The sequence below is a fragment of the Crinia signifera genome, chromosome 4 (genome assembly GCF_055691185.1).
Source record: "Crinia signifera chromosome 4, ASM5569118v1, whole genome shotgun sequence".
NCBI classification, from domain to species: domain Eukaryota; kingdom Metazoa; phylum Chordata; class Amphibia; order Anura; family Myobatrachidae; genus Crinia; species Crinia signifera.
The window spans coordinates 117,616,409-117,642,207 of record NC_139220.1 but is presented as its reverse complement, the minus strand read 5'-3'; the positions used below and the strand labels follow the sequence as shown (position 1 = coordinate 117,642,207).

At 42.6% G+C, this 25,799-nt stretch overlaps 1 protein-coding gene across 2 annotated transcripts in view; it reads right to left on the bottom strand.

Moving 5' to 3' along the window:
* Positions 1 to 24,411, bottom strand: part of NUAK1 (NUAK family kinase 1) — a 97,502-nt gene extending 73,091 nt beyond the window's left edge. Inside the window, exon 1 of one of the 2 annotated variants that reach the window (XM_083182305.1) lies at positions 23,416 to 24,411. In XM_083182305.1, coding sequence (XP_083038431.1) covers positions 23,416 to 23,697 — 282 coding nt within the window. In that variant the 5' untranslated portion in view covers positions 23,698 to 24,411. The remainder of the gene's footprint in view (positions 1 to 23,415) is intronic. The other variant, XM_083182306.1, reaches the window with a different exon arrangement.
* Between the last annotated feature and the right edge of the window lie 1,388 nt (positions 24,412 to 25,799).

Here is a 25,799-nt window from a genome sequence, read left to right as displayed (position 1 = left end):
GGAGGATGGGCGGCCACTTCTGCTTTAAAATGTGCCGGCCCACCGGGAAATGGCCCGGTTTCCCGGTGGGCCAATCCGCCCCTGGTGTCCCCCTTCTAAAGTTCATTATGCATTGATGCCTATTATACAGTGAACATCCCCAATCTTCATTAAACTAAAATGTTGACCATTGATTAGAACCTACCATGCTGTTTCTACAAGTGTGCAGGTGCCATGGGTGTCTTCTCCTGCATCGTTCTGTCTGTTAATTTCTTCAGAAGGCACCTACATTTTTCCCAAACCCAAAATGACAGAAGCAGAGCATGCATTTAAGCAGCCACTGGGTCTGAAATCCAAGATGGCGGCCACTATGCGGAGACAAGCAGGCCAAGGACATCAGAAGCATGGACAGAGAAAAGTGCAGAGCAGTTCACCAGTGCCAGGGTCCAGCCAGGTAACTCCGCCTTCTACACCATCCCTGTCCGAGTTATACAAAAATATGGAATTTTTTTTAATCTGAAATGCTTTTTGGTCCGAAGCATTTTATATATGAGAGACTAAACCTGTGTGAATATATAATTTGTGATTCTCATTAGCAGTACATTCATATAAAGTAATTTATGTTTTAGGTTTAGTTGCCCTTTAATTAGTATGACATTGTATTATTATAAGCTGAGTACAGGCTAGTGTATTCTGTAACAGACCATCCTTATACTTTAGTAGCCTCCTGCTGTGTTCTGAAATGGTGTAGCAGACAAGAAGTCTGCAGTGCAAAGACATTTATGCCGCTAACACAAATTACAGTTTATGTCACATATACTTAAACTCATTCCTGAAAACTTTGCATTTATGTCATTTATGTGTGTATAGCTCATTTTACCTATTTTAGGCTTGGTGTACCTTTAAGAAGCAATATGATTTAATAGATTGTAAGCTTGCAGCAGGGCCCTCTGACCTCCAAGTCTGTCTGTTACCCAGTTTGTTTTATCACTGTCTACTATTGTAAAGCGCAACGGAATCTGCTGCGCTATATAAGAAACTGCAAATAAATAAATAAATAAATATGCGAACATAAACAAGTGAATGCTTGAATTAGTTTTTAACTCTGTAACATCCTTAAGGACAGGCACTATCAATTTCCATATATAGTCCCATTCCTTGTATAAGTTCACAGAAGTTTACCTTATACAAATAATTAACAAGACAATTATAGCCTTCATTTTACACAAACTACCCATGTCGCCGGGGATAGCCCTGGACTTCAGTCCTGGACACAGAGACTTGGGGGGGGTCCCCTTTATTGGAGCCGGGTGCTGGTTCCAAAATATGGGGGACCACTACTTTTTTGTACCCCCTCATTTCTAGACCCAGGACCGGTCCAGGAGCCCGGGGCTAGTTTTTGAAATACGGGGGTCCCTATGCTTTTTGTGACCCATATTCCAAAAACCAGGACAATCTCAAAGAGCCTGCGGCTGGTTATGCTGGGGGGTCTATTTTTTTGTCGATTTTTGGTAATGTTTTGGGTCCGATGTTTCCTATTACATTGATGATTTCTATCCCAATGTCAAAACACACATCTATATCCAAGACTCTAGAATTTGGAGCCAGTATCACTGCTACAAATGAGCTCTTCAGGATATAAATAGCTCATGAATAGTGTTATATGTTATGACAGTAGGTGAAATTTGTGTCTACATTTTTTAAAACAGCAAAAGAATCTGTTTCTTGTGAACAAGAGAACATTCCAAAATAAGAAAAACAAAAATCTTTCCAATGAATTTCCAAACTTCTCTGTAAAATACAAAAAACAAAACAAAAAGGATGACTTTTCAGTCTTTTGAAGCTACAGTTACCACTGTCATTATTGAAGAATGCTTTTGATGAAACTAAACAAATATTTATTTTGATTTTTTTCTTACATGCTTATGTTGCCTGTACTATAAAGCTACTGACACAAACTAAAAATCAGTCAAGTAGTAAAATACATCTAAATTTTTAAAGGGGCAATCATTTACAAGGCATGGCATTACCTTGTGGGACTTCAATACACTTGGCACAGAAGCTGACACATATTAAAAATTGATCAAAGTGACCACTCATGTACAAAAAATGTATAAAAAAATAAAACAAGGATTATTAGTACAGCAGAGTTACAGGGGTATTCAGTCCGAGATTGTGACTGTCAGAACATTCCAACAGTCAGAATCCCGGGCTGTTTTTGGGTCTTCCAACTGTAACTCGACAGCCGGAATTCAATGTTCCGGCTGTTTAGTGTGTGAAAATTTGTGGATCGGCGAAAACACACCCGTTTTGTCGAAAATACGCCAAAGAATTCGACAATCCAGACTCCTCTCCTTAGGGAGGCGGGTCTGTAGCAGGCGAGTCCCTGCCGGGATTAAATACTTAACTGCAGATATTTCCCCTGTTGGAAATATTGGCAGATATTGAATATCCCCCTTAGGCTCTATGTACTAAGCCTACAAGAGAGATAAAGCAGATGAAGATAAATTACTAGCCAATTAGCTACTACCAGCCATGTTACATGCTGAGTTTGAAAAAAGACAGTTGGGAGCTGGTTGGTTGGCATCTCATCCCCAACACTTTGTCCACAGACCCCTAAAATAATAACTGCTATATGCAACTGTGAATAAACACACACACACACACACACACACACACACGCATGGAGCCATTGGAATGAATAGCTATAAATATCTATAACATGTTGCACCTCATAAACTGTGGTTTACATACTGCATTATTTAAATTGCCTAGTAGGAATTCTGTATGGTCACATTATTTTCAGCAATAGCTACAAAAGCATAATCGTAGTTAAACTGCCGTAGAGCCAAATGTTACCTAAGCCTGCACTACGCATCGACTGAAATACAAAAAGGAAATTTCATTTATATCTAATATATTCTTTATTGTAAGGCCACATAGCAGTAAAATATTTTTATGATTGCTGGTTAAACAATCAATCACGAGTTTCAGAAGTAGATGAAGGACATAAAAGTTTAAAATATGTCACAATTAAGAAAATATGCATGAATACATCAGTAATATCTGACCAGTAAGGCACTTATTAAACCTCTGGAAAACTTTAATGTTCCAGGTCAAGTTGTTTCAACAACCTAAAATGAAATGACATTTATTTACCATTTTTCTTTTTCATTTTAATGAGTAGATCATAAAACTCTCATACTGTTTACTATGATTTATTTTTGTAGGTCATATAAGGGTTTAACAAATAAAGAATAACTAGTCTTAGCATGAAGACCCTATTGCAGTGGTTCCCGAACTGTGTGCCGTGGCCCCCGAACTGTGTGCCGTGGCCCCCTGGGGTGCCTAGAGGGACTTGCAGGGGTACCCTGGGTCCAGGACCAATTCAGGTTTTTTATGTCCATTATAATGGTTAAATTGTGGACAAACAGAAGGGAACCCTGTCCATCACTACATAACTGATCCTAAGGATGAGATCTAGACACAATTTACTTAATTTAATATTTGTTTCCTACTTTCTCAAGGATAAACCTTTAGCCTAATGCTGGGTACACACCAGAACGATGTTGCCTCAATTCCTCCAATTTCAATACAACCCCAACCGATTGTATGTAAACTGGGCATGTTTTGGCATGTTTTAGATCCGATTCCCGATCCAGTGGGGACCACTGGTTGTTTGGTCGTTTTGGAGATGCTACCTGCTGCAGTCAGGATTTGTCAAGGATCCATTTTGCTGGGTACAGATTTTGTGCTCCATACAGATCGCATGATCATTATTTATTTATTTTTTATTTATTAACAGTTTCTACAGAGAATATTTGAACATTCACATCAGTCCCTGCCCCAGTGGAGCTTACAATCTATATTCCCTACCACATGTACACGCACACACAGACATTCTAGGGTAAATTTGTTGGAAGCCAATTAACCTACCAGTATATTTTTGGATCGTGGGAGGAAACCGGAGTACCCGGAGAAAACCCACGCAAGTACGGGGAGAATATACAAACTCCGCACAGTTAGAGCCATGGTGGGAATCGAACCCATGACCTCAGCGCTGTGAGGCAGTAATGCTAACCATTACACCGTTCGTCTCACAATCTGATCACCATCATGAGCGTTCTGGTGTGTATCCTACATAAGGGTGCAGCGAAAACATTTCTTATGCTTCAAGGTGCCGTGATTCAAGAACTTTGGGAACCCCTGCCCTATTGTATTTCTTTAATTTAATTGTTTCATACGGACACAGAAATAACGGGTCTATTCTCTATAAGGCCAGATGTATTAAGTCTTGAAAAGTAATAGAGTAGAGAGAGATAAAGTACCAGCCAATCAGCTTGTAACTATCATGCTACAGGCGGTATCCGATCGATAGGTTGACAGTCAACAGGTTGACACCATTTGGTCAACATGCACAAGGTCAACATAGAATGATGAAATGTATATGTTTTTTGGTGTCAAATTGTAGAATACATGTTGAACTTATAGCATGTTGACCTTTGCAATGTCGCTTGTGTTGACCTTTTGTCTATGTAACCTTGTACATGACGACCAATTGTTGTCAAGCTAGTGACTGTCAACCTATATACTGTCAAACCGTTAAAGGCTGTGTTTGAAAAATGACAGGTAGGAGCTGGTTGGTGGTTTAGTACATCTGGCCAATAGTATATGTGTTTGGTATCTGGATTTTACTTGTATTTTTTTTTTTTGCTATTACAGCACCTAATAATTACCTATTAAGGTGTGATCAGAGATACATACGGGATATGGTCATTAGGTCGACCCCATTTAGGCCGATGTGCATTGGGTCGACCACTGAAGGTTAACAGGCCTTAGGTCGACACCAGAAATAGGTCAACATGGCTAAGGTCAACAGGGTAGGAAGAGTCGATAATGGCAAGGCACCATTCCCAAAACATTGAGACCCACGCAAGGGGACGGTGTGCACTTTGACGGTATGCATGTTGACTATGTCGACATTTGGGACAAAAAAAATTGAAAAACTCATGTCGACCTTTTGACTGTCAACCTTGCAGTTGTCAACCTAATGCTTTGTCGACCTTCCAACCCTGTTGACTTTAGATATGTCCACCTATTCCGGGCGACGCCATAAGTCCTGTCGACCTTCAGTGGTTGACCCAATGCACGTCGACCTAAATTTGGTCAACCCAATGACCCATAACTATAAATACATTGCAAGCTTTTCTATACAAGAGTTTGACAGTTATTTTTTGCTAGTAGGTCTGCATTGCATAATTCTGTCCCAGTTTACAATACAGATAAAGGAATGTGAGATAGAGGGGCACATTCATGCCGAGTGTATTATAATAACTTGTTACGTAAGCATTCTTTAAAGTTGGACTTGGTCGGTACACACTCTAAATGGGACTCAGTGTTCGGTAAAATGTAAACAATAGAACCACGGTCCATTCCATTCTGGTTACTGTTTATAAATGTTTACGATAGCATGTATTACTTGAATTATACACATACCACATGTATTTGGGGGTTACAAACATTACACTTCGGAAATTGCTGCTAACCATCCATAAATCAGAATCACTTATACACTATTTGTAAATGGTACCACCTCACCCTGTGCCATGCACCGAGCTACAGCTGATTTACAGCTTGAAACAAAAAGCAGAAGTATGGGATGCTTGGTAGGGCTGTATCATTGAGTGTAACCATTAAGGTTCCAAACCCCTTTCATCCAAGTGGAAACATGTTACATCATTTATTATAGAGTACAAAATACAAATAATGGTGTTTAAATCCCTTCAAAACAGATATAAAGTTGTTAAAAAATCTATGTAAGTCTAATTCTAAAAAAGGGGGGTATTCTATGTAAGTCTAGCAATAAGGGGGGTATTCTATGTGGGATTACGACTGTCGGAACGTCCGGACAGTTCGAATCCCAGGCTGTTCTCAGTCACCTTGCCTGCAACTCGACAGGCAGAACTCAATGTTCCACCTATCGAGTGGTGAAAAGTGGGCATAGAATTTTACTTAACAAATAGAATTTTACTTAACAAATTTATATACCAGACCAATAGGTATGTCTGAAGGGATTTCCATTTGACATCACGGTTGTGACGATGTTGGCGAAAACGGCAAGGGATTCTCAAGGAATGGCCATGAATTCAACAATCCGTGGCTGTTTTCGACAAAACAGATCTGACTTGTTTTAAAGTTGGATCTGTTTTGTCAAAATCTGCCTTCAATTCCCCTTTGGAAATAGCGCTGACATTGAATACCTCCCCAAGTCAGTGGGTAAGAGTCAGCTCTACAAAGCAATGCTGTTCTATTTCAAAATGTAAAGTTTTATGATACTTATATCCTGCCGACATTTTAATGTCTACTGGTTTTTCACTGATGTATTTACATTTTTGATTGGAGGTATAATGATGAGTGGAAAGATTATCAGCTGTGTCTAAGATTGCTGTGTAAGCTGGAAAAACACATTATGGTTAATGCATCAAACTCATAAAACTCTGCTTTGCTGTAACTTTGAAGCCAACTAGATTGAATGACAAGAACGTGTGCCAGGCTAATTCTGGAATGGCCCTCTATCCCTCAATTCTCATCATGTGGAAAGCAGAACATCGAGGCAAAGATCCACAGGAATGTCAGCCTCGTTACACATGTCCGATTACACTGAGCCACAATACCTACATATAGTGCTAACTTTATTTGGTGCTAGAACACACTGACACATTTCATAAACTGACATTGAAAGTTTTAGTAGCAGCATTAAGTATGTCCTTACAGTACAATACCACTAACTGGTAACAGAAAACATATACAGTAAAGTATTAGATCTTAGATTTGCTGAAACATATTCTAGTAGCTATTTGAATATACAGATGTGTCCTGCATTGTTGTTGCTGCAGTCAAACTAAACAGTCATTAAAGTCACAACTAGTGCCGATCGTTTTACTAACGCCAAGGCTCTCATTCGCACTATGTGCCACGGTAAGGAGGCTGTACCAGGAAGGGCACATCTGTATTTGTCAAAGTAGAGGATATCATTTTGCCAGAAAATAGCAACTTTAAAATGAAACTATGGGGTATATTGAATTGGAGTCGAAACTGCCATCTTGACGTCAAGACGGCAGTTTCCCACCTGAATAGGTCAGAAGGGATTCCTACCTATTCAATAAGGTCTGTTTTTTTCCCATAGCCACGGATCCACATGCTTTTGTCAGAAATGTGGCCAAATCTGTGAGGTTGTGGCCCCGTTTCCACCAATCTCAATCCGACTTTAAAAAAATTCAGATTGAGGCAGGTGCCGTCCTCCCACCCACCTCCACAGTTGCTCACCCGGTCCTGTCGTCACACCGAGTGAGCAGCAGCAACTCACCCGGTGAACAAGGTGCCGTCCCGCCACCAGTCCGCCTCCTCAGTCGCTCATCTGGTCCCAGCGCCGGCCGCATGAGCAGCAGTAGTGTCCAAATTCGACAGTCAGAATTGGCTGCTGATTAAATAGGACGTGTCAGATCCATGGCGACATCCTCCTGCCGCCTCGTCAGTCACTCATCCAGTCCAAGTGCTGGCCGGAAGAGCAGCAGCAGCAGCCAAGTCACCGCTGATTTAATAGGACATGTCAGATCTATTCCGACAAATGAATGTAGGAATAGATCTGACATTAAATGAATATACCCCTATGTGTTTTGTAGGAATTCATGATGATATTTTGTACCTAAAAGCTCACGCAACAGTGTGAGCTTGGGCATGATTCTGACAAGTCTGCCTGTATTTTTATAGTGGGAATTATTTAAATATCAATTCCAAAGCCTGTGTCTCCATACTAAAAAATATAAATGTATTTGCTTCTTAATGACAATTAGGAGCTGGTTGGCTGGTACTTTATCTCTATCCACTTTATCTCGCCATGGTTTAGTACATAGACCCCAAAGCTACTTTCTTCTTTTTGTTTCACTATCAGACATGAAACACGGCCCACAGTTTACAGGAGCAACACTAACTGGTTACAATCCACTAACACAGTGGTTCCCATCCTTTTTTTCTCTCCCGTACCCCTTGATTAGGCTTTTCATTGATGAGTACCCCCTCCTCTCAATTTAAAAAATAGACAGTACTTATGAATGGAGTGGAAGTTAGCGGTATGCGTATCCTTATGCTTGTCCTTATAGCAGACAGGAAACGTGCCCTTCCATGTCTGGCCGCTGGTTGTGTATTGTCTCCAGGGTTCACACTTACACCTGTAGGATTAATGCCGCTGTTTCTTCCACCCGTATCAGTGCAGGGCAGATGATCGCTGATGTCTGAGGGCAGCATGGGTAGCTCCCATTGGATTGCTGGTCAGGCAAAAGCACAATGAGATGCTGATGATGCTGAAGACAGAACCATATGATTCTTCTCCATAGCAATGGTTCTTCTTCTTCTGCCATCTAAAGACTTTTTCATCTTCTGCCATTACCAATATTATTTTCAAGTACCCCCAATTGGTCTGCAGAGTACTCCCAGGGGTACTAGTACCCCAGGTTGGGAACCACTGCTCTAACATGATGTATTATGCTGTCACTTGGAAGATTGCATAGTGTACATGTTCTATACCATTTGGTTCAATAATAAGTGAAATTGAAATGACTGATTCATCAGGTTTTTTTACATCGTATACTGTATACCCGGCTTTAGACTTCCTAGGACAGGACAAGATCTCGAGTGAAATCAAATTAAAAAAATTGTAAAAGAAAAAAAAAATGATATATATATATATATATATATATATATATATATATTGGAAACCAACAAAGCAATAAAACAATACTGGCTATAAACACATTCACACAAAGAAGCAAGAACGATCTTTGCACTTACAATATATTGATATAAATATATATTCTATTTTATTGTGCCTTCCAGCTGTGATATTATATGAGCAAATGTTATGCAATTTACATGCATATACACAGGGCGATGTCAGAGCTATTTCTAAGTGATCGGACTAGATCGCTTAGGAATTAAGCCCAGATTGCTCTGTTTGTATAACCCCTGCTGACTGCAATGTGCTGTCCAGTGGGTTTCCATCACCTGACTAAATTTACTGCATGCGGTATAAATGATGTAATCGGCAGTGTTCTCTCATCAGAGGACACTGGCCGTGATAGATCTCTCAGCGCACAACGCTGTGTGCTGAGCGATCTGTGCTCATTTGCCCAGTTGTTTACGGGTCATCAGTCTTAAAAGTAGGGATTTTCAATCAGTTTTTAATATCTGTATATGATTCAGACAGCACCCTGCATGAACTGAACATCTGCTAGATCATTTTTGGTAAAGATCCAGGATAATGGATCAATATATTGAAGGACACACCTCTCTTCTTTTGCTACAATTTTGCATCTCATGGCCCGATGCAAGCACTAAGATGCTATGAGTGGATTATTCCTTAAAACAGATGTTGTTCAACAGTCTCCAACTATCTGGCTGCGTCTTTTCGACGAGAGACAATTTAATAAGCAATTAAAGATGCTCTATACAAGAAAAACATTACTGTTTTCCCCTTAGTGTATTCATAAAAAAAGAAAAGTTTTGTAGAAAGCTACAAAACCTGTGCTTTTGTTTCAAAAGTAATGAGCAACTAACATGTGAGATATATTTTTGAGTAGCGTTAAAGACTAAATTTGTCTCTAATTATTTCCTGCTGAGTGCTAGGCCTGTCATTTGGCGCTATATGCAAAGTAAATTAATAACTTCAAGCCTGATGACAAGTGAACTCCAAAATCTGTGTGGGATGACATTATAAGGAACAGAAGAGAAGAGCAACAATTATTTTATTGAAGCATCAGGAAGCATTTTATTGCTAAATAAGTCTGCATTCTTGTTTGCTACTATTCAACTCTTGTTATCACAGGCAGGTGGCGCTGCCGCTTACCCGTCTGGATGATTTAGCGCTCTGTTCGGTTCAGGACCTCCAGAGGGTCTCTTTCCTCGTGGCCAGTGGTCTCCGACGCTTCTGTTGATGGTTGGCCGCCGAAGTCCCCACTTGATCTGAACTATGGGCGCTGCCATTGTATACTCAGGTCAGGTGACCACTGAATGGCCAATCAGATGCTAGCAATTTCAATTTGGCCAATCGACATACCCCTTAGGCTTTATAAGTATTCTTCTCTGGCTTCTCAGTTGCCAGAGCAATGCTTCATATTGCACTCAATGTAAAAGTGTACTGAGAACCTTCTTCTGCAGTGTTTTGGTGTATTCTACATTCATCAATCATCCGGTCTAGTCCATCTGGCAAATTCCCAGTTCCATTACATTCTTCAGTTTTTCAGTTCTCCAGAAATCTGGTCCAGTCCCTCTGGTAATGTTCTGGTTCCACTATATTTTCAAGTTCTTCAGTTGCCCATCCATTCAGTCCAGTCTGTCTGGTAATTCAACAGTTCCAGTATATTCTCCAGTTCTTCAATCACCGGTGCAATTCGATTAATAATCTTCCAGTTTCTAGTATACTCTCCAGTCCTCTAGTGCTTCCTGTGTTTAGGTCCGGAATTATTTCATAGTTCTTCCAGAGAACCTACACTAGCATAGAAGACCCAGGCAGGGGGCCGCGACTTACAAGTCCAAACCTCCTTGCAGAGGTTCTTGGTGAACAGCTCCTGTACTGGGTCATGTCAACCTCTAACTCTAGTCTCCTCAGTTTCTGAGTAAACAGTATATCAGGCCTTTAGAATATATATAACAAGGGAACTTATTCCACATTAATGGCCATGCATGTATAAATGTAATGCTCAGAAGTCTACATAACATGTTTTTATGAACTTCTTTGCAATCCATTATTGACTGTCATAGGAATCTCATCATAATATACTCAACATTTACCTGGAAACTAACTTATAAATAACAGTAATAAGGCAAATTTACTATACGTCATGCTGAAAAACAAAGGAAAAAAAAAAGGAATTGCAAATTAGGGAAAGATAGAGAGGTAAACTAGCATTTAAGGCCCCATACACTATGCAATTTGGGCCCAATTTCACCCAATTCCTGCAGATTAGGCCGAAAAATTGGGTGACATTGGCCCAAATAGCATGTGTGTGACATCCAATCTGGTCCGCTATTCCACGCGCATCGCATCGGAAACAGAGATCATACGTGCTGTACGCAATATATCCAGGTCGGAGCCCAGCAGTAGGGAACTGGGATCACATGTGATACATCACATGCAGAATTACCGCATGCAATCCTGCAGCCCAGGAAGGAAATTGGAAACGCCTTCGCCAAAGGGAGAAGTCGCATAGTGTATGGGGCCTTAAGTGCTATGATACATCATAAGGACCTCCAGAGATGCAAAATCCCCTGTGAACTTTCCACTATGTCTGTGTTGTCCTGAATTACAGTAACAATTACTTACAATGAAAAGGTCACCAGGCAAGCCATTCATAAACATGCAATAACCCTTTTTAAACAAGATGTCAGAATTGCTAATTAGTTAAGAGCAGATTCTAGGTAAGAGACAGGGTGCAGAACAAATGTAATTTCATACCACTTGTTTGCACATACAACATATTTAGATGCATTGTTTGTATGATTAGCAAACATTACAGATATGCAGAGATCAGAGTTCATTGTCAAATGAATTTCAGCAGAAACAATAACACTATTGTGTTTCACATACTTTTTCTTATTATAAACAATACATGGTATTTCATTGCTTGGTTTACATTACATTGTAAGTGAATTCCAATATTCTCCCTACCTTGCCTGATTATGTAATGTCACTAATACCAGAAATTATCCAAACGGCATTCAGACATTATCGGAAACAAATTTTTTCTCTAATAGACAAGATGATGTTGCACTGCAGGTGGGGCTGATGTAACATGTGCAGAGAGAGTAATGCTGGGTACACACCAGAAGGATTTGGGCTCAATTTCCCCAATTTCAACACGTCTAATGACCGATTGTATGTGAAAATAGCAGAATTGTACATGGTTTCAATGCGATTCCTATCGGATGCGTGTCCCTGTCGGTCGTTTCGTCGCTTTGGCGATTTTACTTGCTGCACTAAAGATTTGTCATCTACATTGGATTGGAAACATATTTTGTCACTGTTTGGCACCGGTTATGCGTAGTGCGGTCCGTGCTTATGCAAAGTCGTTCAATAATCGATGGCACAACAGCGATCAGCTGTAAATAACCCCAACAATCTGTCTCATTTTGCTTATATCTTTAAGGGAATACAGAATAATAATAATGATGATTATTGTATGGGCACATTTTTCCATAGTTTGTATTCTGAGGTGTTCCATATAGTATGAGGTAATCTCTGGTAATACAACTGATTAGTCACAAATCTGCAAGACATTAGGTTTGGGAGATGGGATTTTGTAAACAGCTTGAAGTGTAGGAAATGTTGCATGTCATTTTTTATAGTTGGATAATATGATTAAAAGGTAGCCCAAATAGGTCTCATGCCCTGCTGCTCAGCAGCAGAGTGATGAATACAATATAAAACTGTCAGCAAGGATGACAACATTTGCACTGACAGTTATAAAGGAGTGTTAATTATATCACTGCAATTTGCTTTACAGCCCCAGGTCAGTCTGGATTACAATGTTGAACAGAATGATCTGTTTTGATTTTGTTTGTTTTTTTGTAAGAAAATATGCTAGTTTTTATCACTCTTTGTTATTGTAAGAACAATTCATAGAAATAGTGTTCCTGACCAACGCAAAATGATGTGTGATCCTCACAGCGTGCTCGCTTACTGATTTCTATCCTACATTCCCTTTTGCTAATGTATTCATGAGGGAGCAGCTGTGAGTAGAACCACAAACATTTCCAGCAATATCTACAAATTATGGTTCTAATTGTAGTAGATTGTCCTAATTGCAGAGAGCCAATTGCTTAAAGAAGATGGGTCTTTAATAAAAATGGGTCTACACACAGTGTCAATACATTGGGGTCAATTTTCAAAGATGGGGGTTCTATTGAAGATAGGATGTTGCGATGGGAAGCCAATTACAATATATCTATTATTTTCTAGAAGGTGCTAAATAAATAAGAAGTAGATTCTGACTGGTTGCTATGGGAAACATCCCATCGTAGTAAATAAACCCCATTGAGTACAGAGTTTGGCTATGAAATTCTGTGCCGAGTATCTTTTTCATTATTGGGGAGAACAAAGATACATATTATAGATCTATCAGTATAAATAACCTCTCTTGTTTTCCTCCCTTCACTTCACCCTGCCGACACCTCACCAAAAAATTCACCCTCCAGACAAACTGAAGCACACCCTAAAACCCTATCTACCAATATACATTCAAAGTACACCCCATCCTATGGTGGGCACTATGACATATCCTCATTATTAATATGATTCAGTGGCGGATGAGTGCGGCAACTATCCCAAGTGGCTCCCAATACACATGACACACCAGTCAGAGTCCCTCACAGACGCCTGAGGAAATGAGCAGTGCAGCATCCACTGCCTCCTCATGATGTTCTATGTTGGAAAGGCAGCAGTAACATAGGAGAGCATTAAGTTTATATTGGTTCCTTAATGTGGGTAAACACCAACTGACCTATAATTTTAGGGAGTTCTGAGGAACTTCTTTGAGTGCCCGGCACCCTGCTGCCTCCCCCCCTCCCCCCCCCCCCTTCTAGTGAAATGAGCATAGCCATGATTCCAAGATTCACAGTAAGATATCGTGTCAGAATGTAGACAGGTAGAAAGTTGACATGAACGCTCAGTAGACATGTAAAATCTTGACATGCATGAATGTTGATATATAACATGTCGACACCAGAATGATCCTAGTACAGTTTAGTGTTATTTTTCGGTTTAGGTGTAGCGTTAGGGGTATGCAGAAAAAGGTATGTCGATATTCTGATATCGTAAATGTTGACATTATGAACATGTTTACATTTAGACCATTTGAAAAGATGAACATTTTACTTTCATTTTAATGTACAAGTTTACAGTCAAAATGTTGTCATTCAGAACACGGCGGCAGTTTGGTGTCGACACTATGAAAGCTGATTTTTCATACCACACCCCACAGTAACAGCGTCATCATAAAATGTTTTGTGCAGAAAGCACCATACACATTGCACTTGCCAATTACCCGTGTGTGGGTGGGGTCCTAATGATGTCATTCACAAAACATGACACAGGGTGGGATGCACTAAAGAGAAAATACCATAAAACCCCTGTTTTGGGGGGGGGGGGGGGGTTTAGTTTACTGCATTTTTGAATACACTGAAGCCCATCTACCAGAGCTCGGTGGCGGAGGGTGATGCACTAAAGAAGTCTATGGGCTTCTCTCCACAGCGCTGTCAGAGGGATCCGTCATGGATCCCTCCCAGCATGCCCCGCAGCTGGCGCTGTCACTCTGCATATGCGCAGAGGGACTCCCAGAACTTAGACCCAGAATTCAGCACCAGAGCTGCATCGCAAAGGACAGCTGTAATCAGAAGAGCTGTCCTTTGCATTAATAATCGCATATGTTAATGCATATGCGATTATTGCCAATGCAGTACCTGGAAAATGTGGAGGAGCAGATGTTAGTGAATCGCCCCATTATCATCTCCTGTCCACTTCAGCAAGTAGGCAAATTTGTCCTTTATAATAACCAAATAAGAAAAGCTGATACTAAATTATTGGTCAAATGCTCTATTTGAATAATGCTTTTAATCAGATATACAGAGCTCCAGCTTGATATCATCCTTATAAAATACATCACTTACTGTACACCTACAGTAAGTACATTTTCTGCAAATAATAACTATTATATTTTATAGTTATTACAGAACAACTCTACAAAAATCAATTTTGCTCCATTTTTTGGGATGCAGTAATAAAGAGTGAGCACTTAAGACAACAAAGATGTTAACTATGTTGCTCAGAAATTAATGGTTATCTCGCTTTAACAATAAAATGTATTTGGGAATGGACTTTATAGACGGTGATTGTCTTAAGGTATAATTATAGTGAACAAATAGATATATGAACTGAACCAGAAAGGATGCTTTGTTACATGAATACCTCAATTTCAGGAGTTGCGATTGTTAGTTGGTGGTACTGCTGGGCATACGTGAATAATTTAGACGTCTGTCCTACATTATTTAAGGGATCCCTTCTGTTTTGCTTGAATTTTTAATTAAACATTCTGCTAGCATTTTACTAAGCTTGGAAGAATAATGGGACATTTTAAGAGGTGGCATTTAATGGGGTGAGATATCTCCGCTTTTGCGGGTTTTTTTTATAAAAAAAAGTCTGAATTCTCACATTTTTCCAAAATGGACAACTTAATAGGATGCAAATTGCCATAAAATTCATAAATTATGAACTGTCGATGTTTCAACAAATTTCAATTTGCATCCAAATGTTTTCCCATTAAAATGTATACAACTCGCAAATTTCATAGGATGTGATTTTGTAAAAACAGTACCAAAAATTGCAACACAAACAGACCAGGTTCTGAGGAAGCCACTGACACCCCAAGGAGGCGGAGAAACGCGCGTTATATACAAAACTTTTTCTGGCTGATCTTTCCATCTCACTGTGAGAATTTACCTGCTAAAGCATCGGAGTAACTCAAGTGATATACTGGTAATTAAGGAACTCCAAACTTATAAACTGCAGTCACCATCAACTGGCCAGACAAGGAAATAGGGGACTCCCTGTCTCCCCCAAACAGGAAACTATATGCCTAAAAAAAAATCTACCTCACTAAAGGATGAATTGTTTTTTTACCTATTCATTTTTTTCTTTTTTTTTTTAAATCAAACCTATGAGATATATGAACTATAAAACTATATACTAACCATCTCATATATATATATATATATATATATATATATATATATATATATATATATAGTACAAAAATTGATTATTGTGTAGAATTTTAAACACTGGCCAGTGCATTTGTGTATGCATTTACGGTACTTGTTTCCTAGAACGGCCACAATCGTGAGTGATCGTGGCTCTTAATTAAGGGACACGATCCTCACGATCTGGCCGATTTTTTAAAATTTTTTCACTTTGATTGACAGAAATCGGGTCGATCGGTCGGTCGCGACCAATTAAAATCGGCCGCGATGCGACCGACCGATTGACCCGATTTTTCCATAGACTTCAATGTTAAAAAAAATTTTAACATTGAAATCGGGAGGATCTTGTCGGTCTTGTGCCATTATAATGGCACAAGATGAGATGGACTTGATTAAGTCCATCTCACATAGGGTAAAATGATAAAAAAGGTGAAATGGCCAAATATGACCCATTTCACATTTTTTATGTGCCCGCCATGACCCCACGATAGACGTCAACCCGAAGCGTGGCGAGCGCAGCGAGCCCGCGAGGGGCGGCGGTACGCGTCCTCCGACCTTTTCATTCCCCTACTATCCACTAGGGCGTGGAGTGAGAATAGAATAGTGTGGCGAGCGCAGCGAGCCACCGAGCCCGAAGCGTGGCGAGCGCAGCGAGCCCCGCGAGGGGACGCGTATACCTGTGAAGTTAGACGCGTCCCCTCGCGGGGCTCGCTGCGCTCGCCACGCTTCGGGCTCGGTGGCTCGCTGCGCTCGCCACACTATTCTATTCTCACTCCACGCCCTAGTGGATAGTAGGGGAATGAAAAGGTCGGAGGACGCGCACCGCCGCCCCTCGCGGGCTCGCTGCGCTCGCCACGCTTCGGGTTGACGTCTATCGTGGGGTCTAGCCCACTTAGTAACATTTGGGGGGGCAATTTAAAATAATCAGGTGAAAAAAAAAAAAAAATCGGGTGAAAAATCGGTCGATCGGATCGGTCGCATCGTATGCGACCAAATCGCATGCGATGCGATCGATCCGATTTTTTATCTTACGACCACAACGATCTAAATCGTTGTGGCCGTTCTAGGAAACAAGTACCGCATTTACTTTTAAGCATGATTAAATAATTGGTACTCTTTACTTAGAACGGCGCCCACGATTTTGATCGTGGGCATCGTTAGTAAAAAATCTCGGCCATCTCGGGCATTGAATGCACTAAAAAATCGGGTGCGATGCAACCGACGAGATGCCCGCGATTTCCCATAGGGAACAATGTTAAATGTCTCAATTGACCCAATTTTCCTGTTCAATGCCTCAATTGACCCGATTTTTCCATAGGAAACAATGTTAAATGGGCCACAGAGGCCAAATAGGCACCCTGAAGTGTATAATGGCCACCCGAATTGTTAACGCCACCCCACGATCAACGTCAACCCGAAGCGTGGCGAGCGCAGCGAGCCCGCGAGGGGCGTCGGTACGCGTCCTACGACCTTTTCATACCCCCACTATCCACGTCGGCGTGGAGTTGAGAATAGAAAGTGTGGCGAGCGCAGCGAGCCACCGAGCCCGAAGCGTGGCGAGCGCAGCGAGCCCCGCGAGGGGACGCGGACAGCTGTGAAGCCTGCGAGGGGACGCGGATACCTGTGAAGGTATCCGCGTCCGCTCGCCACGCTTCGGGCTCGGTGGCGCGCTGCGCTCGCCACACTTTGTATTCTCAACTCCACGCCGACGTAGATAGTGGGGGTATGAAAAGGTCGTAGGACGCGTACCGCTGCGCTCGCCACGCTTCGGGTTTACGTTGATCGTGGGGTGGCGTTAACAATTCGGGTGGCCATTATACACTTCAGGGTGCCTATTTGGCCTCTGTGGCCCATTTAACATTGTTTCCTATGGAAAAATTGGGTCAATTGAGGCATTGAACAGGAAAATCGGGTCAATTGAGACATTTAACATTGTTCCCTATGGGAAATCTCGGGCATCTCGTCGGTCGCATCGCACCCGATTTTTTAGTGCATTCAATGCCCGAGATGGCCATGATGGGCGCCCTTCTAAGTAAAGAGTACCAAATAATTTAATATATACATTGTTTCTAGCGCGTCCCATATACTTCTGATAGACAATTTTGACAGAACCATGTACAGACCAGTGTGATCTGTACATGGTTCGGTCCTAAATTGACTAAAAATTGCACCATATCACACTTTCCACCAGCAAATTTGTATCCTATTAAATAGTCGATTTTTTTTTTTTTAAATCGGGATTTCGGAATATCATGGTATTGTTGACCTAAACATGGTCGATGCCATATACCGTAACCCAAGTGCATACACCCTGGATTTAGGTGCATTGATAAGAAGGGCAATTGTAGTTTGTACTTTTAAGCAGTCTCACCCATTTGGACAACCTATATCCAATTTTGGAAAACTGCATCACATTTTTGTCATGAACACAGAATGTCACTTCTAAGACATATCAGTCAAACATACACCTTGCTATTTCTCTTATTCCTTCATATTAGCATTTTTGCAATGTGGTAATAACCTTACAGTACATGTTATTTTGAAACCGCTAAATAACATGCAGTTTTGCAGCATCGGACTTTAGAAAGTCTTGTCCGAAGGTGGCAACCTCTGCATTGCTGTTTTCATCACCAGCTGGAAAACTGGAGTAGAATAAAGCTCTGTTGGCACGATTCATTTCGTTTCTGTTCTGGCTAAGGCAAACTGCATAACTTAAAAAAACAATCATGTCTATGCATAAAAAACAAGTCACAGACATTTTCTTGCAATTCCACCAAGTCTGCTGGAAAGGGGCCTCAAACTTTTCATCACACAATATTTGTTTTAAGTGTTACAAGTATTTAAAGCCAGCAAATCACATAATGTATTACAATACTTGGAACCGTAATGTTTACATATTAAAGCACTTTCATTTCACCTATAAAACAGCTTAAACCACATATTTTCTTTGTAACATCATAAAACTTATATCATATAAATATATCAAACCAGTATAGGTATAACATAAAAAACTATCGGGCTTAGCTTTGAATCCCACCAAAGCCCTATTTGTGTGGGGTTTATTTGTTCTCCAGGTATTTGTATAGGTATACTCCAGGTACTCCAATTTGGTTAGTTCTTCCTTCAGTGATTTTTCAATAATTAACCCAACTGTCTCCATAGATAGAAATCTGAAAAGGTGACCATTCGGTGGACAATTGTGAACCACTGCTGTATTTGTACCAGATTGCTCTAGTTTGTAAGCAGAAAAAGTGAATTGGCAGCATTGTGAATGCAACAATGCATTCTACCCATTCATTGCATGCATAGCGGCATTTGTTAATGCTGTATTCATGAATATTTTAGCAAAGGACAGCTCGGCTGTTGAGAGCTGTCCTTGGTAGTGTGGGGTCTTCTGGGTTTAGAACCAGTAACGGTGGCCATACACACGCAGATTTATCTGCAGATCTGTCTGGTTGGAACAAAAACATGGTTATGGATAAGAGCAAATGACAGTTGACCATTTACTTGGAGATGCTGGAAAACTGTCAAACTGTCAATCATCCATAACCATGTTTTTGTTCCAACCAGCCAGATCTGAAGATAAATCTTACTAGTGTATGGGCACCTTAAGTCTATATGCCAGTGTCAAGTGGAATAGGTACTGAGAGGGATTACCGAGAGGGATCCAACTGAATCCCTCTCAAGGCAAGAGAAAGAAAGAATTGCATACGCTTCTACAGGGTAATGCCATCTACATATGTGTTGCCCACTGCATGTGCAGTAAGAGCCCAAACCTTCAAAAACTATATTTTATGGGGTTTGTCCACATTTTAAGCATTGCCGCATCCCACTTAATATGAACCCACCTCTACCCATATTACTACACTAGTGGCTGGCAGCCAAGCCACTGGGTTGCAGTCTTCATAGAGAAGACCTAGCTATGTGGTTGGAAATGCGTACAGTTGGGAACATGTACGACTGGAATTTGGGATCGTAGGGTATGTACCCAGAGGGCATCAAGCAAGGAAAGGCATCTGTTGAAAAGGAGAAAATGGTGAGCCCGCCCCAAAATAGGGGAGGGGTCTTGGGGGGCGCTTGGTAGAAGTGGCTTCCCAGCAGCTGCTAAAAAACAGGTTAGGTGGTCCTGTGTATACAAACAAGAAGAAAAAAAGGGGGGTGGTAGCAGCGCTAAAATGTCACGAATAAAAAGAAATTGAATAATCTTTACAAAGGATATTTTACTAGGGTATAAAACAATGACATGAACATATACATAGACGGATTAAAAGTTGTTGACATGTGTAACACAATTAATATAGGCCCAATTCCACACTATAGCAGCAGTAGGAGAGTCCGTTCCTATTTTGCCCAGATAAGGGGGGAGATTCTCTAAGCTAAAAATGCGGTAAAAACCCCGTTATCTGAGTTTTTACCGCATTTTGGGATGCACTAAGCATCCCCCGCCGGGTTACCGCGGCGGGGGGCATCGCCATAAAAATCTGGCGATGCCCCATAGAAGCCTATTGGCTTCTACCGCATCCCACCACCGCCCCACAACGACCCCCCCCCACCGCCCGCACAAACCCCCGCCGCTCCGCATCGCCCCCTCACCTGTGTCCGGGTAGCACAGAGCTGTGCTGCCCGGACCTGTGACCTCCTCCCTGCACTGATCCTCTTCCGGGTGCAGGGAGGAGGCGAGCCCGGCGCAGCAGCAGCAATGCCGGGTGTGGGAGGGAGGAGCCGCCGGGACCCGGCGACTCTCACTACAAAGGACAGCTCTTAACGCAAGAGCTGTCCTTTGCTATAATTATCGCATATGTTAGAACATATGCGATAATTATAATTGCTATGGGCGGCAAAGGGGGCAGAGATTTTTAGAGAATCTTCCCCATGGAGAGGAAGATCTAGTTACCGCTCCACAAACTGATGGTATGAGTGTCCTGATATCTGTTGAAAAGGGTTCTGTATATGTTGGTTTTCAGAGTGTTTTAAGCTTTGGAAGCAAGTAGAAAGTCTAATAGGAGTAGTAGTGAATTGCATAAGCGGGAAGCTGAATGGGAGGCGGAGATGGAAATGAGATGTGATGACCACAAAGAAGTGTATTTCAGAAGATGAATGGAAAGTAGGTACTTATGTATTATCTGGACTCCCATGTTAAATGCATCCCATTTTTTCATACCCCTACTATCCAACTACGCATGGAGTTGATTTTATATAGTGTGGCGAGCGCAGCGAGCCACCGTGCCCGAAGCGTGGCGAGCGCACGCGGTCTCATAAGAAAAACGGAAGCCCAGATATTACATAAGTACCGGAAAGTACAAGAGGGGGCAGTATTTAGGAGTGAGCTATTTTTGAGTTCATTGTAGGTAATGGTGAGAGTTTTTTGATGAATTCTGTCATTTGATGGAAGCGAAGCCTAAAGACACGTGCAAATGATAGCATCAAATGTGGTGCTTGAAGGGAGGACAATCAGTCTTGCAATAGAATATTCAATAGATTGAATTTGAGACAGACAGGAGAGGGGGAATGACAGCAAGAGGGCAGTGGCATATTCTGGAAATGTGTCATAGTTGAATATGGCAGGATTTTGATAGAGATTGGATGTACAGGATGACATATTAGCAGCAAACGTTGGAGAATATTGAAATTGTGGTTTCAATGACAATTTAATAGAATAGTGAAAGGGTGACTCTGAGAGGAGGAGAGGGGATGAATTTTGACATATCCCATAAGTAACATTTGGGACATCAATGTGAGAGAAATGGGGAGATGTCAAGGGAAGGAAAGTGGACCTGGGTGGCATCTGCTTAGAGATGACACTAGGGGTCGAAATGAATAGATATATATGTGTGTGTATTTTTTTTCTACACTGGCTTACTAATCTATAACACACCACTGGAATACAATAGTTCTGGCAGTAAATGCCATGTTCCTATAACAACGCCAACTACTAGCTCTACACTTCGCATATGCATTGGAATATCCCATGTTCTCTCATTGTGCAGAGCTGTTTATCTTACTTAAATCCACAGGTTGCATTTACCACACATGTAAAATTAATGCAATATGATAAATTGTAAATAAAACAACTATGATTCAACTACACGGGTGTCTGCAATGCACAATCACAAAACTGCTTTCCAATGGATGCTTTTGTGCTGAAGTCCAAAGACAATAATTAAGTCTAAAAGTGTAAAATATGTGATAACATAGAAATGTGAATGAGAATATATGGTATTATTCAAATGTTACATTTCAGTGTAGATTCTTTCTGATTATAAAACAAAGTCAAATAGAACTACTGTTACATTTAAAATGATTTAATAGGTCAAAATATGCTTGTTTCTGTGTTGGAGCCAAACATCTTTTAAAAATTATCTGACAACATGCCCCTTGCGCTCCACTCATCACTCCAGGCATGCAAGAGGCTAAGTGCTGAACGTCAATGCAAATATCTCTCTTGGACAAGATGCTTTCACCTGACACCCTCTGGCTTGTCCCTGCTTTGCATGCACGCTGGATCAGTGATAACAGGCACTAGACCATGAACTAGTAAGCGCTGCACGCCGCTCTGCCTGGAGTCATGTTTGGATCCAAAGGTTACAGACGTATTGTTGCCAAACATAGAGAGCGTTTGATATGAGACAGACAACAGTATGGATGTTTTATACAACATGGGCCCCATTTATCAACAGATCTTAATACCTGCAGCATATTTTGTTTAGTATTATTGTGATATTTAAGGCCCCCATACACTACTGCGATTCTTCCAAGCCTAGTCTCCTTGCGGTCCACTTGCGTTCCCATTCCCCACTTTGCGTGGGACTGCGCATTGGATCGGATGTGAATCGCATGCAGTTTGCCCTCTTTTCATTCGATTTCTCAGCCCGATACATCAGAAACGTGTGAAAAGTGGCCACATTGCGGCCAGCTTAAAGTAAACACAACCGATAATCAGTGTTACTTACCTCTCCCGCAAGGTCCAGCAATGGGGACAATATCGTTCTGGCAATGGGGACTTTGGGCAGTATTCAATGCGGCCAGCAAGGGGGTTAAATGGCGGGGATCGCAGAAAACAAGCCACCCTCACCGTTTAACCCCCGCGCCTCACACTATTCAATGTTCCAGGGGAACCCTCGCTGTCAGATGACAGTGAGGATTCCCCTAAACAGCGAGGCTCATGGCTAATGCAGGGAGCCTCGCTGCATTTAGCTGTTAGCCTTGCTGTTTTGGTGGTCGCACATGCCGTTTCCACATCGCTGTAATAACCCAGGGAGGTGGATACGGCGCATGCAGGAGGGTCAGTTGAATACTGACCTGCGAGCTGTAACAGCGAGCAGTCAGCACTGCTCGCTTGCAAAAAACATTGAATATAGCCCAATATGTTGCCAGCAATGGGGACAACATCGTTCTGTGCCCATTTATAGTACAAGGGAAAAGTAAAGTAGGACATGACCCCTTTAGCAGGTGCTAAGGTTTGGTACATCTTATGGGGCACTATGTTTGATAAATGACAGCTAGAAGAGAATGGATGCTATTAGTTGTACTCTTAAGAAGGTTTGGTACATCTCCCCCACTGCACTGCAGACAAGTGACATGATACAGACATGTAGATAGAATGTACAGCATGACATGTGCCATACTTACCACTCTTCCTGAGAACCTTTCTATTGCCCTCTTCACCTTGCCATAGGTGCCTTTGCCCAGAGTTTCCTGCAGCTCATACCTGTGTTTCAGGTTGTGCTTATGGTGATGTCTCTTCACCCCATGCTGCTGCCTCGGGGGCAGCTCTGGGGTAGTTGCTGCTGTTGACTCTTCATCAGAGGGTGTTTGGGATGGGGATGAGGAGAGGTTCATATGTTCCACCATGCCCACTGTCCCCCTGTCCGGTCCCGCATGCATGTCATCGGTAAGTGCCTCCCCATCCATGTCTTCGGCAGGCCGGGCAGGGATATCACAATGGAGCGGTCCCCGGTGTCTGGCTTCTGCGCATCTGGTATAACGCCCAGCGGTCCTCTCCCTGTCGTCAGCAGCAGCAGGGGACCCCCATAGTGCAGACGCCCGGCCGGGGGGAGCTCGCTATGCCCGGCTCTCTCCGTGCAGGGATGTGAATGTGATGATGATGATGAGCAGTAGCAGCATGGAACACGGAGCAGATGCTGAGCGCATGAGCGAGCATGTCCCCCGCACCTCTGATGCCGCGTCTCCCCGCTCACCTATCACACGGGGTGTCAGTGCCAGGCTATATCAGTGCAATCCCTGTGTCAGTCCTCTCACAGTCTGCCTTTCCCGTGTGCCAGCTCTCTCCATTCAGTAGAAAAGCCAGCAGCAGTGCCTGGGGTGTAGCGTGGATGACCTGGTGGCCTGAGGTGCTCGGTGCTCAGCTGCAGGGCGGAGAGTCAGTTCCCCCGGTGCCATGACCCCCTGATGCCTTTCCTCTCGCTGTCCCCCTGATGCTGGTGGGTAGCAGTCCTCGGGCTTGTGTGTGAGTCAGATCCCTGCCTCAGTCATCCCTTGCTCTCTCCTCTGTGTGTGTGTGTGTGTGTAGAGCCCATGTGGGTGGAGCTGCCCCTCCTCCCTTCCTTCTCACATTCCAGGCAGCACTGAGCTGGGGCATGGAGCCGAGGTCAGGCAGCAGCAGCAGCAGGGCACAAGATAGGGGTGCAGGCTACTGGGAGGGGGGATGCTGCCTGCCCGCACCCTGTACCACCTATTCTGGCTGCCCTCTCTAAAGCACCGCCCTCTCATTGTATGTTCCCCCCTGAGAATGATCACATATACAGTGTATATATATCAAGGCATAAGCGAAAACAATCATCGCAGAGTAATCTCGTGGACAGTCGCCAAAATCTTGCTATACTTTCACATTCATTTTTATAGTCATGTCTACCAATCTGAACATGTTCTGATTTAGTATATGTTATTAAAGTATCGGATCATAGTTTGTACATTATTATTATACACTCTCTGTTACCAGTGGCTACATTCTCTGTTACCAGTTATAATTTCCCTGTTACCAATGGTACATTCCCTATTACCTATGACACTTTGAAAATAAATGGTACATGCCCTGTAACCAATGGATGCACTCACTCCTACCTGTGATTTGCTCTTGTTAGAAATGTGGGGGTTATTCAGACCTGTTCGCTGATGGTCGATTTTGCAGAGCCCTGTGATCAGATAGGGCCTGATTCAGACCTGATCACTACTGGTCGCACAGCTGATGGTTATAGATACACTGCACATGCGTATGAGCCACAATGTGCCAGTGGCAAAAGCAGGATTTTTAGAGGGGGGGGTTCCAAATTTAATAAAAAATCTTCCAATCTGCAGAGCATGGAGCGCCTCTCGTTCAGCGCTGGGGCTTGCCCTTGCTGGCGAGCCATCTCTCCATCTGACTGGGATGTGTGAGAGTCCCACACGCACGTGCGTCCTAGTTACTGTGCGGGCCGGGATGCAAACCCTGCCCGTCTCTGCTTCAGGGAGACAAGCAGGGTTAGGGGGGGGGGCGGGGAGGTGGGGGACAGCGTTGGGAACCGGCGGCGGGGACCCAGGGGGAGCTCCAGTTGAAGGGGAAGTGCGTGCGTCTCGTGCGTGCGCATCCCCTTCCAGTGGCTGGCGATCCGACCGCGAGCCCCTGCAAAGATTAGGGGTGCTCCATCTGTAAGATAAGTGGTCAGGAAAAGGTTAAACCTATCATAACCAATACACAAACATAATAGACACAGTACTGCAACATACCTCCCAACTGTCACGATTTTAGAGGGACAGTCCCGATTTTCGGGTCCTGTCCCGCTGTCCCACCCGCGGCAGGCATTGTCCCGCTGCGGGGGGTGACAGTTGGGAGACCCCCAATCTAGTAGAATAGACGCTGTGCGCATGCGCACAGCGTCTATTCTCGTATGAAAATGAGGTCGCGGCTAATTAGCATAAGCCGCGCCCTCATTTGCATACGCCCCGCCCCCTTTTCGGGCGCTCGCGCGGCTTCGACGCGCGAGTGTCCCTATTTCTTACGTACAAAAGTTGGGAGG